Raw genomic sequence first — 16,046 nt, forward strand, 5'->3', positions numbered from 1 at the left:
TTCCAGAGCTGAACTATTTTGCCACAAACTGAACTCAAAACGCAAAAACTAAATACAAAAAGAATACAGCTTGTAAAACAAAATAGCTCATGCTCGTGTTTAGACTCTTCATTTCAAATTAGCTTACGCAACAGTGATTTTTATTTACACTACCGGTCCCTGAAAAAAGCCTTTTTGTATAATTCTGATTTTTTTTTTGAGGGGGAGCAGTTTGGGGGAACAACTTGAATTGCATTAAATAACTGGAAAAATTGGGGCATTTTAACATTTTGACCGGTGGTGTAAATCTCCAACTGTATTTCACATGTTTATATTTCAGTATAAGTTTGTCTGTTTTAAAGCAAAAAAAAAAAGAAAAAGGAAAAAATCATTAGAGAAAACATTTTTTCTTATTTTGAGAGATCCAGTTCCTGGTTAGTAATGCTAACACTACCACTAATATTAAATTTCAGAAAGACCTTTATCCACATAGATTGAAATAGTAATGTGTATGTGTTAGTCCCCATGGGCACTGTGTAGGGGACGGTACCTTGCTCAGGGCTACCTCAGCCGTTCAGTGGATTCAAACCCCTGACCTTCCGATCATGGGGCCACCACTCTACCCATGGAGCTATCCCTGCCCTTTATTTATTTTTTTTTTCATTTTTAAATAATGTATCTCTCTCAATATACGTATAGATATATGGTCATGTGACATGTGCCACTGATTTCAGGTTTACTGCTTCTTCGGGAGTTGACAATATAGAGGCAAATGTTAGATTAGGTTCTTCTTTCAAACTACTTTCCAAATATAACATTTAAAATTATAATTATAACGGCAGTACAAAGTACAAAAACAGTTTCCATGTTTGCTGATATTGGTTGAGACATCATAGCAAATAAACTCACTAAGTAGGCTACCATAATTGCAACTTTCTGGATGGATGAGACATAAAAAAGAGCATGTGATGAATATGCAAGTTGATTTTACTTTCTAACTTGTTGAGTGAGTATCTCCATGTTATCTATAAGTAATGCAGACACATGAAAAATTGACTTTAGTGGTTTTACTATTATGTATTAAACTGCTGTCAGATTGCTGCTTCATTTTTAAAGTGACACAATATTAATTGTTTAGCGAACAGACATGAATTTGAACATTAGAACATTTGCAGTCTGAAAGTGTATTTGAGGAAAAACTCAGATCGGTTTAGATATTTGTCAGTGGTTTCGTGTCTTGAATGAACGCTTATTTCTTTTAAATGTAGGGCAGCAATAGTAAATCAAATAATTTATATTCTCTCTTTTATCTATATTTAAAGTGAAAGTAAAAATGCACTGAGTGTCAATCAGTGCTACATGCTTTTTTAAAATCAACTTTGGGGAATCATACAGCAGAGCTGACAGGTTTATTAAAATACATTTCTTTCATCACAGTTAAAACATTAATGTCTTGGAAGTCCTCAACAGAATTATAAATAAACTATAATTCAAAAGTCCATGCATATTTGCCCTTTGATGAGATATCCACTCTAACTATTAAATGTTAAAATTGCTTACCTTGGATTTGAAAGGATTTGAAAATGAGAGTTTTATATAAAAACACAGCAGAAATTCTCGAATAATGTTACTTCACCTCTTTACTGTGGTTATAACAGCCTGTTACCAAAGGTCTCAGGTGACTTCCTTGTGCTCGTCCTGTGTTTGAGAGTTCTTATATATGAAAATGTGGAAACATAGAATAGAATTGTGAGCTGAACGCTGAGATGTGGGCAAGCAATGATTTGCTCAAATTAAAGTGTGTAATTAATAAGAATGAGCTCACTTGCTTGGATGATTTTCTGCTTCAGGCTTGATTGATTTCTATTTGTCTATTTGTAACAATAATGTCACCAGTTGAACTCTGTGTGAAATGATTGTTTCTTAAATGGTTCATAAGACACAAAATTAGGAACCAGTGTGCTGTGGAGTATTTACTGCACTGGAAAAATTATGTGACGGTCCACAAGAAGGTTGCTGGTTTGAGTCCAGGGATAGATACAAACACTTTGTTACAACAAAGAAGCCAAAAGTACCTTTTTTATTAATAACATCAAAGAAAGAGCACATAAAACTAGCAATATGTACTTTGCTCCTTTTAAGATGTTTTTATACTTATTATTATTTTTAATAAACTAGCAGTGTTTATCCTGTTTAAAAGGCCCACTGGTGTTATGGGTAATTTTGCAGTCCTAAATTGCAATAAGAGGGACCTGTTTGCTTCTTTGAAGTGCTTCTTCACCAACTAATCATGCAATTTAACATCGACTACAAACACTGAAGGCTTTGCGCTATAATAACCTCATCATTTGATTCAGACTGATGAAAGAAAACTATTTTACATAAAACTCTAATACTGAGCAGTAATTTGTCACATTTTATGTGGAAAAAAATCTGCTTTTCACTGAGTGCCTTTCTCAACGGTGCAAAAAATGTACTTATTTTTCATGTTGATGCCCGTCTTTACCTGTAGGAAGGGAGGCTATCAGTATGCGGCGTGAACCTTTCCTTGAATAACACAAACAGCAGCTGCAAAATGGAGTGTACTGATCTTCAAAGAGGCTCTGAAGACGCAGCAGAGGCTGAGTCAGAGACGTATGGCCACCTTTTCTTGCCACCATTAGCGTTCCTCCCTGTTAGTGTGATGGATGGAGCTCACTGATTGCTAGTACTAGCAGCTGGGTTAGGAAAAAAGTCAACCAGGAAAAGAAAATTGGATTAAGTGCTAACGGTGGTTAGCACTCTTGCGTCACAGGAAGAAGGTCCTGAGTTCAATTCCACCATCTTGCCGGGGTCTTTCTGGGTGGAGTTTGCATGTTCTCACTGTGTTTGTGTGGGTTCTCTCCAGGTACTCCAGCTTCCTCCCACAGTCCAATGACATGCAGTTAGTGGGGATACGTTAAATGGAAACTCTAAATTGCCCATAGGTGTGAATGTGAGTGGTTGTCTATGTCTTTGCCCTGCGACAGACTGGCGACCTGTCCAGGGTGTACCCTGCCTCTCGCTCTAAGACAGCGGGAGAAGTGGAAGAGAATGGATGGATGATTACATTCCCTATAAGGTTAACTCTTATGTTGCTTTTAGTACATTTTTACTAATGGAGATAAAGAGCCTCAACAGCCATAAGCTGTCCCTGTAATCAATAATAATCACAGCATGCAAATTTCCAAAATTAAAAAAACATATATATATCAAAACATAGGTCTGGGATTTCCTCTGTCTGCCCAGTAATTATCCATTAATTATCCATAATTACAGTAAATATACAGTATTTATCCAGGATTTGTTGGCATTCTTCTAAAGACATAAATTATGGATGTATGTACATTGTATTACTTTTTTCTCTATAATCTAGATCCAGACTAACTGATTGGCTAACATAAAATCGGTTCAAAATTTTTTGAAGGATTCATTTATCATTTAAAAAAGAAATAAAGCCACTTTTAAGCATCTCTTGGTATAGTAAGCTTCTGTGGCATAAGGATTTGCTGCTTGTGTGCATCATGGGTAATTGTAAACAGATTAGTTGTTGATTATGTCAGATAAGATGCTTTGTTGGCCTGTACTGTAATTTCTCACATGATAGATTCAGTATTTCCATCAGCACAGCTGTCATTTCACACATAAATGGGCTGCTATGAGTAACTGTTTTTCCAGTCACTTCCACATTTTGTTAACTTTAGTAACTCGCCAAAAGAAAAGGGAAAGACTGCACCGTTTGTGCTGGTTTAAGGTTTTTATATTTTAAAATGTTCAATTAAGTTTGAGTGACACTTAATATTAAAAGAACAGCCAAGCAAAAGGAAATTAAAGAAAGGTTACTCAGAGCTCTCATGTTAGACTGATTCAATGAGTGCTATGTTAATGTGCATGCTCCCTAAATTAGCAAAGCAACAGTTGAGGCAGTTTTGAGTTTATATGCTGATTCAGTGAAAAACAAAAAGAAGCTAATCAGAAGAGAGTAGCTGATGACTAATGTTTGTTCAAACATAGTCTTTCTAAACCTGTTTGAGGTAAATACAGACCCTCAGGCACTATGTGAGAATTTGTTATGCACAATCGTTTAAAGTTCAGTGCATTTTACAACAGAACTTTCATCAAGGCCGCTGTTTGTCTAGTTTCTTCCAGGCCTTTGGAGTCACTTTAAATACAAAAGTTGCCACCAATTGTGTGTCTTTTGATGCTAAGCATTACAAGGTACTAAATCATGGTTTTCATCAAGCAGTTTGCATTTTGTGATGCAGCAGGATATAGCAAATTTGAAATGTCGCTTTGTTGTTCGTGTAAAGGCGAGGATTGAAAGAAAAAAAAAAAGACGCAGCTTGACTTTGATGTCATTGGAATAAACTTCTCACCGGGAAATAATGTAAAAAAAAAAAAAATAGCACAGTGGGAAAAGTAGTGTGTCCGTGGGTGAGGAGTGGAGATTAAATGAAGGTGCAATGAAAGGAAGCGGCTGCTGTGACAATGGCCTGTCAGCAGCAGTATTGTCACAGTCGCTTAAAAGAGCATAAAACATTAGGTAGGAATTGGATAGAGCTGGTTGCTGAGCCAATGCAGACACACACAAACATACACAACTGCAACCCCAACCCCTGGGCCACGGACCGGTACCGGTCTGTGAGTCGTTTGGTACCGGGCCACGATAGTTGAGACTCGGGTGTGAAATTTATGGTTTTCAGGGTTTTTTTATTATATATTTTCATGTACTTTATATTTGTTTTTTTGTGTGTCTTACTTTGAAAGAAATATTTACACGTTACCATAGTGACCAGAGAGCATTAAGGGGCAGAGAGGAGGATGTTACTGTCAATGTTGTTGGTGCATTTCAGGAGGACGCTGCTAATAAAGTTACACAATTACACAGTGAATTTGGGTTTATTATTATATTTACAAAATACCACAGTTTTTTTCTTGGTCCTTTATTTTATTTTGTTGTATTTATTTCCGGTCCGTGAAAATATTGTCTGACATTAAACCGGTCCGTGGCTCGAAAAAGGTTGGGGACCGCTGCTCTAGCTACCCTAGCTACATTAACAATCTCGTCCAGTTTTTAAAGTTCTCTACTGAAGTTTGTTTAAGCTGTTAAAGTTTTTCATATTATGTTACATATTATGTTAATATACAGCACCTTATTTTATGTATAATATGTCTTATGTATACAATACTACAATGTTTTAAATAGTTTAGCATATGAACGATTAGCCCCATAAGCTAAAATCTAAGGCTTCAGATCACTTTCTCACAGTAAACATGTGTCCAACCAGCTTGGTCTTAAAACCTTCTGTTTAGAAAGGACAGCCAATCAGGTTTAACCTCCTGAGACCCGAACTCTTTCATGGCATGCATTTTAAATTTCTCTTTGCAATTTGTGCTGACTGGGACCTGATGAATGTAAAAACAAAGAATTATCTTTTTATCTGATTTTGCTCTACAATAGCCTGATATCCACATATGAAGACATTCGTTTTAAATTCCGATAAAACAGTGGCAGTATAATGTCCTCGTAAGTGGGATATCAGGTCCTTGTAGAGCAAAGTTTAGCATTGTGGTCTAGGCAACCCAAAATGTGATGTCCATATATGTGGACACCAGGTCCTAGGAGGTTAAAGTCACTAATTTTAGCTATCAGATGACACAAATAAGTGATCCTAAAGTATAACCCCATGTCCAAAACATCTATTTAATCAATTTCTTGAATTAAAAGTGAATAATTAAACTGCACTTTGTATTGCAAAATGGGTAGCAAGTCACTGTAGTCAGGTCTACCATGAGATCAACAGGAAAGGGAAAAGAATAAGCAGTAGAGAAGCAGATGTGGGTAAGACTGTTCCAGTGAACCGGACCGCACACAATGACTAAATCACCTAGAAAATGATCTTTAGAGCCATTAGAACCAAATATAGAAGCCACATTTGACATTTTTAAAGAAAGGAACAGAATGAGTCAACATTGGACTCGCACCTATCTGTCCACTCACAAAGAAGCTAACTGTGTGGCACAAATGTATCATAGCTGCACATAATGGCTTTCCACACACATCTGTGTAAATGCAGTGGGTGAGAGGGAATGAGACTCTGGGATGTTTATTTCCAACTTCCAGCAGGAAGAGAAAGGATATATCAGCAGAGAGCCAAGAAACCAAGATATTTAAGGTCAGCGTAATGATTTATTGGTCAGTATTTAACAAAAAGCCTCAGAAATGATCATGCTTGAATGTGGTGAGTACTTTTGACATATAGAAAACAAACACATAAAAATGTAAAATATCATGTTACGTTTGACCTCTGACCTCTCCTTAGAGGTCCATAGATTGATCTGAAGGTCAACCTGATAATGCCACACAAAGCTATTTGACGCTATGTTTCTTACTGCCATCGTTTGTATTGACAACATTGAGGCATTTAGGAAATGATATATGAGGATTCTAAACATCACATTACTTTTGACCTCTGACCTCTTCTTCAAAGTCAAATAAGGTCAAACTTTCATGAAAAAAGTCTTATCTTTAAAGCCATGGTTAAAACTCTTCTGCCTTTGTATTGGCAATAAATAGCATTTTATTGATTTTATTTGACCCAATTTTTACATTTCACGTCCACCTTTCTTTAAAGTTAAACCCAGAACGTGTCTCTAAAGGAAGTGCTGTCATGAGAAAGAGAATGAGCTGCCTACATAGTGAGAAATATACTGTAGTATAATGTTATGTAATAAGCTCAAGTTATACATATCCAGTTATTTAATACCCCCATTATTCATTACCTACTCCTACATAGTGTTTGTGTAATCATAGTAAACGTATGTAAGCGTACCCTTATCTAAATTTCACTGCACTAGAAAACCTCTTCAATTATATTCTAAAAGAACAAAGCAAAAAACAAAAATAATATATTCGAAATATAATATTATTTCTTGAAAATGTAAATACATTTTAATTTTTTTTCTATTCTTTTTTTAAATGTAATTCGTTTTTTCTGTCACCAATTAACTTCAAAAAATGATTGAAGTAAAGCAGACACGTTGGGGTTTTTTAAAATGAGAGTTGGCATCTTTAAAGGAAGGAGGCAGGAAACCGAAAGGCTGAACCAAGGGCCAGTAAGAGATAAATAGGAGTCATATTAAACTGTGGATCACTCAAAGCCACTCTAACAGAGTCCAGTGATAAAATTATGGAGGTGGAAACGAGCATAGTAATGGTTTGGTTTTTAACAAAAGCTCTGTGGCACAGTAAGAACATATTGTGACTTTATGGCCTTTGTCCAGGTTCCTTGTTTAACTGTTTTTCAGCAGTATGATTGTAACACCATAGAGTGAGAAATTGTCTGTATGAACAGTTTGACTGCTCGTTCTCATAGTTTCTCTATTTAAAACTCTGTTCTCTGAATTTAAACTGAGGGGAGGAACGCCGTGTTTCCAGAAAATATTCCCTCCTTTAGTGTTCGATGGCAGTGGTGGAGAGTGTGAGCTGACACAGAATGGTGACTGTAAAGGCCATAGCATATGATTCACAATTTCCATGGTGATCGAGGTTGGTGACCTATTGTTTTCTGTGCACGGCAAAAGATTTCAATGAAGAATAAATAAAAAACTCAATAAAATAAAACAGTGCAGTTTATTCCTACTCAGCCTTTCTTCTAAGACTTGATTTGTGGAGGACGTCAGGAAGGTACAAGAATTTTTTTTTCCCTCCACAGTATTTTAACAATCCACAAGGTATGCATTTAAATGCCACGAGATGCAAGCAAAGACAGTAAAACATAGGGCTCAGGGATAAAACCTGACAGGTGTGTGAGTGTTTACCACTCCCCTGCTAGCTCTGGACTGTGCTTTGGAAGAAAAGCTTCCAGCCCAGTGGACTCTTCAGCTGTGAAGCAGGACGAGAGGTCAGCAGCTGTTGTCAGAAAACTAATTCTTCATTCAAAAGAGCAGACAAAAGTCTGGCAAATAATCAGTGTCAATGCTGAAACTCATCCTGGTTATTTAGGTGTTATCCAAGTAGCTGATGTAATTTCCTTAGTATTTAAAGCAGCTCATTTTGAAAACTTCTAGTGTGCCTCTAGCCTTGCACAAGCAGCTCCAAACAGTGAAACTCTCACAGCTTATGTTTTATTCAAACACAGTTGAAGGTTTTTCAGTGCCAGATTTTTTACTGGCCCTTCAGCATTTCAGACTGTTTCCGAGGATTAAGTGAAGCAGACCCACAGCGTACCCAAAGGGTGGTTTTTTCCCCATAATGCCACTACACTGTGTCTGCCTGTAATGAGGCAGCGGGAGGTTGATAAGAACTAGTCTGTGTTGTTATGAGAGGTAATAACAGGTGTTAGATTGTGATGAAGTGGTACCTCAGCTGGAGAAGTCTGTTTTGCAGGGACACCTGGTTCCTAGAAAAACATCCTGTTACTTTTTTTGGCCTCTGTGTTAGCTTTCCCCTCTTTAGTTTATCTTCTTGTTGCTTCATTTATCTCTCTTATTCACATTCTACTTGTTTTTGTATACAAGAGGTGAAATACTTTTAGAAGAAAAAGTGTTTTAAACCCTTTGAAATTACCAACGGAAGATCAGAAAACTATGTTCTTTCAAGATTGTTTCTACAACAGGACAAATTACTAGAAGTACCCTGTGTTGTGTCTTGAGCGCCAGTTCTCCAGGCTTTTGAGAGTTTTTCTCACTCATTTTCAGTCCTGGTTTTTAAGCCACTTAACACTGACCTATGAATCAGCTGAACATAAAAAAAAACTTGCCTAACTCGAATGACAGACAACTCGCAAACACAGTCTGACAAACATCAAACAGTATTTTGGCAGCAAAGAGGTGATCCCCAAAGAGCTGAAAATGTGTTATGTTTCATTGTATGCAGTGTGTCCTTAAAAAACCTTTAACAACTTGACAAATAGAGAACATAATAAAATGTGGCTGAGTTGATGATTATCGGTAGAACAGTATCTGACGTCAGAGGAAATCAATTCAGCTGACAGGACCTGAGTGATACACCTGGCTCTTCAGTTGATCACCATCACTCATTATCATCATCAGAAATGGTCTCAATGACTGAGCGTCTGTCGTCTTTAAGACGCACTTAAAGAATGAAATCGGGTTGAATATGGGGTTTGACAGATGACACGAGAACTGGAGTGAAAATCAGCGGCAACAGGTTTTATGGAGTCAAATGTCAATTCTTGGTTTAAATGGCGGTCAATATTTAAGGAGGACGTCGAGAGAGACATGCAGTGAGTGCCTACAGTTGTCTGTAAAACGGAGCGGAGGCTTGGTCAGGATTTCTGGCTCTTAGCCAGGCGGGGGGGGGGGGGGGGGTTTAGGTTAAAATTAAAGGAAATATTTTTTTCAACCATGCAATACTAGCTGGAAAGTAGAGCTGGGCGATATGAGATTTTTTCATATCACGATATGTTTTTTTCATTTCAGGCGATAACGATATCTATCATGATATAAGCCAAATAACTATATTTGTAAGATTTAAATATGCCGTTGCTCACAAGTAAAATGTGAAATAATCAGCAGCTTGTTTTTATTTAAATATTTATTTCCCATAATAAGTTCAACAGGGTAGATGTACTTAAGGAACATGAGACTTTTTCAGATAAATAAAGGCAAATATTGCAAACTACACAAAAGGCAGCCGCTAAAGCGTTTACGTTTCAAAATAGAACAAACGAAACAGACTACTAAATTGTCAATTCCACTTAGAAACAAAATATTAATTCTAAAAATAAATCTTAGTTTGTTTTACAGAAGAACAGACAAAACTGACTAACTTTTGTCAATATCAAATAAACTGAGAACTAAAAGGAAATTCTCAATCTCTCCTTGTTGTATAGCTTAGCTTTTCAAACAGTTTTAACAGTTACTTTAGTCTGACAAAAGCCTAATGACGAATTAGCGCTTCCAGTCAGAGACTGAGGCTACGTCCACACGTACACGGGTATTTTTGAAAACTGAGATTTTCCGTTTTCGTTTTAAAAAATAATCCCGTCCACACATAAAGGCAGAAATGAAGGAAAACGCTGCTATGAACATGCCAAAGCAGCAGGTGGCGCTAGATTCCTAACCGTGCAGAAATGTTGGCCAATCAGAAGTCTAGAAGCCTCGGTGGGGAAAAAGTAAACAAAGCTGCGGCATAGAAGCAGAACCGAGTCGTATGTGTGGAGGGACAGTAACTGTGTGTATATGTAAGCATTTAAACACTGCAGAGAGTAGAATTAACAGTAACAGTATTGTAGAAATTCATTTCACCGAAACAATAACGTGGCGCACAGTGTGACGCATGCACCAGTTTATTGTATTTCCAGACTTGCTTTCGGCACAATTTACAGTGCACGCTACTCTGTTTTTTGTCAGACTTGAAATAGCCGAAATACCTTCACACTACGGAATTTCTATGGCTCTTCCGTTTGACAATCTCTCCGGCATTGGAACCATCATCTGTTTTCTCTTCGGTCACGCTCGGTTGATTTTTCTAGTCGGCACACTCATTTCCTCCATTACGCGCTGGCTCCATTACCCGCTGGCTGCTTCCCAAACAAACACACGTGCGGCTTGGCACTTGTGCTGTACCTAACAAGTCACGCGACGTGACGCTGCGGCTGTGATTGGTTCGGCTCTGCGCTACTTAATTTGGATTGGCTGACCTTTTTTTTTTTTTTTTTTTTTTTTGAGGACAAGAGCGGCGAGGTCTATCGCGATAGCTTAATTTCTCTATCGAGTAAAAGTTATATCGCGATACATATCGTTATCGTTCTATCGCCCAGCTCTACTGGAAAGCATCTGACGGCTTCATTTTTCAGCATGATGATGATGATGATGTCAAAAACACTGCCAGTGCTGTAAAAGCATACGAGAAATGACATAATGGAACACGATCAGTCTGGATTGGCCGCACCTCAACTTTGTTAAGCAGTGTGGGATCATCCTGAAAGCGAACAGAACAAAAGGCAGCCAACATCCAAAGAAGAGTTTTAATGTCCCTAAAAAGCTGAGCATACCAAATATTGACTTTCACCTCCTAAATATTGTACAAATTCTGGCTTATATTCTGTATTTCCATGTGTTTGTTTCAGTACATCGCTGCACGCGCTTCCCATTTTCCTAACAAAATATACAGAAATGAGAAGTGGCTCAAGAGTTTTGCACACAAAAAAAATTAAATATAAATGTTACCGTGGACTGTAAAAGAAAAGCGTATTTATTAGAACATGAGGTAATTTGGGCCTCCTGGAGCTCAGTCATACTTCAATTCAATTCAGTTTTATTTATACAGCACCAAATCACAACAACAGTCACCTCAAGGTGCTTTATATTGTAAAGTAGACCCTTCAATAACACATACAGAGAAAAACCCAACAATCATATGACCCCCTATGAGCAAACACTTTGGTGACAGTGAGAAGGAAAACCTCTGGCAGAACCAGGCTCAGGGAGGGGCTCTATATTAATATATAAAATGTAAAGAAATGAATAGAAGTTGGCAAAAGAGCAGAAACCATGATGTTATCTTTTATTTTAATCACACCCTCTGTGACCCTCTCAAAGTACAGTTTAGGCTGAATTCTGTTAAAAAGCATTAATTTGGTTACTAACAAGCTAGTATTAAGAAGGTAACGCGCTGTGTCTGTAGATAAAAGGTTGGATTAACAAACACAGCAAAAATTTGTAAAGAAAAACATTTGTTAATGGTGCTTTAAATGTTTCTGTAATTTAATCAGTGTGTCACACGTGATTCTAAGTGCTGTGCAAACCTCCTCCAGGCACAGTTTTACCCTTGATTCTTGTTCCTGCCTTGTTTCTATAAATCCTCGCTGTGCATAAAGAAAATAAATAAATAAAGAGACTATGAATCAGCAGGTTGTAGCTTTGTAACAACATAGCTGTTAATGCGCATGACAGGATGTGTTTGCTTGTCAGTGTTTGAAGCAGGCCACACACACACAAACACTCATTATAGATACCCTGTGACCTTTTCACTTTCAGTTTGAATAGTGTGTACTTTAAATATATGTGGCAGGCATGACAAATGAGACAAATGGGACATCAGAGGAGAGGGCTGCTGCTCAGAGTGTGCAGAGAGGCAGACAGACTGGCTCTACACACTGGTCCCAACTTTAAGAAGCCCTCACAGCACAGATAAAGCGGCTTTCCCATTCTATAGCCTCACTGTCTGTAGCATCTAAAGCAGACAATTCACAGCACCTTATAAGGAAAAAAACCCAAAAAAACCCCCACAAGACCTAATTTCTTATATTTACACTCAGTCACAGTTCAGCAATCATATTTCAATCTACAGTCTCCATCCCACAAGGGCTGCATATCCACGTATAGCAGGTTTCATAATAGAAATCTGTTTGTAAACAGCAAGACCATCCTTCAGACTGGGAACCTCCACAGGCGTTTTGCTGTTAATAGATCGGTTTCCTGTTTGAAAAGACAGCACCTAGTATTTTTCTTTCACAGTACACAGACTTTCTGTCCATGCTGATTTTCTTCACGTATTTTGTTATCATCTACAGTTTGCCAACATGTTCTTCTTTCATCCATCCCCTTAAACTGTTCTTATTCCTGTGTAACAGAGAAGCCCAGGGACATACACTAACAAAGATCAACTGTTTGTGTCTCTGCAGAGGGCTTGGCAGTAGGTGTTGGTTTTGGAGCTGTAGGAAAGACAACATCTGCTACCTTTGAGAGTGCCAGGTAAGACTGATGTAAAACCCGAGAAACAAATACAACACACGGCCTTTCTGAAGTTGTGAAAAATGGATTCTTGCTTTATTGATTGGTCTGTTAATTTGGCTGTTGAGCATTTTATCCGTCATTGCAGCTGGAGACAGTTATGGTTGAGGTTATCTGTTCACAAGCTCTGACTGGTTATTGTTACTACATTAAAAACTTCAGGTAGTTGAGTTAAATACTGAAGCTGATGGTTGGCTTTTCTTATGCTCATTTTTAGCTCCATGTTGATTTTATGAGCTTTGCACAATTCACAGTTCAAAAGAAGGGGGAGAAACCCATAGTCTATAATTTGTTCTCAGTTTTAGGTCATTTCCCTTTACAGCGAGCTTTCTTTTGATTGGCCGCTCCTCGTAAACTCAAGATTTTAACAGCAAGCGAGGGGACTTCAGTGCTGTGTGTCTGAAATAATCACAATCAGGGTATCCTCTCATCTTGATATCACACAAAGCTGAGATGAGCGTTTAAAGAACTAACCTTAGTATTTGAAATGTTGGCTATGGCTAATGTGAGTATCCAACAATGTAATAGTATATAAATGATTGGAAATAAGTTCCACTTTGAAGATGGGTTTGATTACTTTAGTGTGTTTCCATGCAATCCCATAACTGTTCTCTGTTGTGTGCTGCTGACACCTAGTGGTTATATTCTGGTACTGGCGATACAGTTGGAGATCCCAGCAAACCTTTTCTAAGCCAGCAGCCTTGTCTCTTGAAGCAGCTGCATGTTTATCTGTGGATCTGAAAAGGCATTAAGATTGAAAACAATCAGGTCTTTAACAAATAGAAACAAGGTAACACTTTGATCTGCTAACAGCGTGATTGCAGTTTCAGTTACACACACTACCAAAAGCAGTTATAAAATAGAGTTAAACTACACGTGTAGATACTGATTAAACACAGGCTGCAGCACTTATTAAAAAATATTGTTAAACCCAGGACCCACTGCACCAGTGTAGGGTCTGACAATGAGTCCAAGGATTTCATTCCAATACGTAATAGCAGTCAGGGTGGCTTTGCCTAACCTGTGGACTTCTGGGTCCCGCTCCATGGACCTGCCTCCCCACACCATCACTGACCCATGGCAAACAAACCAAATTGGTCCCCGCTGCTTATCCAGACCCTTTCTGAAGCTTGGGAGCAAGCTCAGGGTGAACCTCCTCTGATCTGTGCGGTTGACCTTCCAATTCTGGTATTCAATGGCAAATGCCAATCGGGCTATGTGGCACTGGGCATTGAGCACAGGGCCCAGTAGAGGACGCTGGGCCCTCAGCCCACCTTCATGAAGTCTTTTTCTGATTTAATATTTCATAATATTCCTTGTAAAGAAAAGTTGGGTGACTGATTGTTTGTGTTCCATCAGAAATTTGGCCATTGGTATCGGAATCCAGAATTTCCCTGAAGGGCTGGCAGTGAGCCTGCCCCTCCGCGGGTCAGGGGTCTCAACATGGACAGCCTTCTGGTAGGGAAACCACAGGTTTCTACTCACTGTATCAATCTTCAAACAGTGTGCAGCTTCCTTCATTGTTGGTGTTCTTCCTTCAGGTATGGTCAGCTTAGCGGTATGGTGGAGCCTATTGCCGGGCTGCTCGGCGCCGTAGCTGTTGTTGTGGCAGAACCTCTATTGCCATACGCGTTGGCATTTGCTGCCGGGGCGATGGTCTATGTGGTGGTGGATGACATCATACCTGAGGCGCAAGTCAGGTAAAAGTGAAAAGGAGGAGTTACTTTTGGGGTGGGGGGGTCAAAGCTAGATTACTTGTGCAAGAGGTCTAATCTATTACCCTTTGCTTCAACTTGGCATCACCAGTGGAAACGGAAAGCTGGCATCCTGGACCTCCATCCTAGGCTTTGTAGTGATGATGTCACTAGATGTGGGTCTAGGCTGAGATCACCGTGAGGACCGGCGATCCCTCACAGGACATGATGTCGTCATCATGATGCAACTTGTATTTTAAGTAAAAGGGGGACCAAAATTAGTGTTTGATTCTCAAACACTGTTTATGCATTTAGTTTTAATTGTTGATCATAAAATTGATCAGGTTTGGAAGGATGATCATACTTGAACTTAACTTTTGTCATTCACATTTTAACAGTGATTTCCTGAGAGCAGCTGACATGTTTTTCATGTCTGATATTTCATTAAGGAATTAATTTCTGAATATTTAAATGAATATTCATATTCCAGGGCTGGAGAATGTTTTGTTGGGACTTTGTAGCTTTTAAGTTTAGAAACAATATTATAAGTACAGATAATTTCTGTTCTGTTAAGTTAAAATGAATGTGTTGGGTTTTGTTTCGTCCATTTCCCTAATGATCACGATACTTGAACTCTGGTGTTTGGCTTGCTGTTGTTGGGAGTGAAAATAAATAATTACAACATTTCTACATCAGTCGTCTTGTCATCATTAAGAAACCAGACAGTATGATTATGGTGTGTTGAATTATGGCATTTCAAATATGACACTTTGCAGCTACATGTTTAACCTAAATATTTCAAACATGCAATCTAATGTCCCAGGATTATGATGCTTTTATTTTGAGATGTGGTGTTGTCGGTATTGATTTGATTTGAACAGTAGTCTATTTTCAGACCTTTTGATTTTACCGTGTCATAAGATCTTGTATTTGTTCATCGACTAACCTTTTGTAATCTATGAAAGTACCTCTCACAATAGTGTACAGCAAAATGGCCATAAAAAATGTAACCTATATACAGTGGTGTGAAAAAGTGTTTGCCCTCCTCCTCTTGTTTCATCCGAACCACATTAGAGAAAGATAAACAAATAATGCAGTTTCTAAATTATAGTGTTTATTATTAGGGAAGGGGAAAAAATCCAAACCTGCTCGGCCCTGTGTGAAAACGTGATTACCCCCTTAACCTAATAACTGGTTGGCCCACTCTTAGCAAAAACAGCTGCAATCGAGCATTTGTGATAACTGGCAATGAGGCTTTTACAGAACTAGGAAGAATTTTGGCCGACTCATCTTTGCAGAATCATTTTATTTCAGCCACATTGGATGGTTCTCAAGCATAAACCAGCTTTTTAAGGTAATGCCACAGCATCTCAATCAGAATCCGGTCAGGATTTTGACTAAGCCAATGTCGTCCTTTGTTTTTTTTTTCTTAAGCCATTCAGAGATGGACTTGCTGGTGTGTTTTTTGATCTTCGTCCTGCTCCCGAACCCAAGTGTGCTTCAGTTTGAGGTTACAAACAGAAGGTCGAACATTCTTCTTCAGGAGTTTTTGGTAGACAGCAGAATTCATGGTTCTATTTACCACAAAGTCTT

The 16,046-nt window shown here is 38.3% G+C and overlaps 1 protein-coding gene across 2 annotated transcripts in view; it reads left to right on the forward strand.

Moving 5' to 3' along the window:
- slc39a11 (solute carrier family 39, member 11) overlaps positions 1-15,143 on the forward strand; it is a 184,013-nt gene extending 168,870 nt beyond the window's left edge. For both annotated transcript variants that reach the window (XM_080873647.1, XM_080873648.1), the window contains exons 7-10: positions 12,651-12,720; positions 14,119-14,217; positions 14,301-14,459; positions 14,566-15,143. In XM_080873647.1, the coding sequence (XP_080729773.1) occupies positions 12,651-12,720; positions 14,119-14,217; positions 14,301-14,459; positions 14,566-14,644 (407 nt within the window). In that variant the 3' untranslated portion in view covers positions 14,645-15,143. The remainder of the gene's footprint in view (positions 1-12,650; positions 12,721-14,118; positions 14,218-14,300; positions 14,460-14,565) is intronic.
- Positions 15,144-16,046: the final 903 nt, after the last annotated feature.

Source organism: Rhamphochromis sp. 'chilingali' (assembly GCF_963969265.1).
Source record: "Rhamphochromis sp. 'chilingali' genome assembly, chromosome: 22".
NCBI lineage: Eukaryota > Metazoa > Chordata > Actinopteri > Cichliformes > Cichlidae > Rhamphochromis > Rhamphochromis sp. 'chilingali'.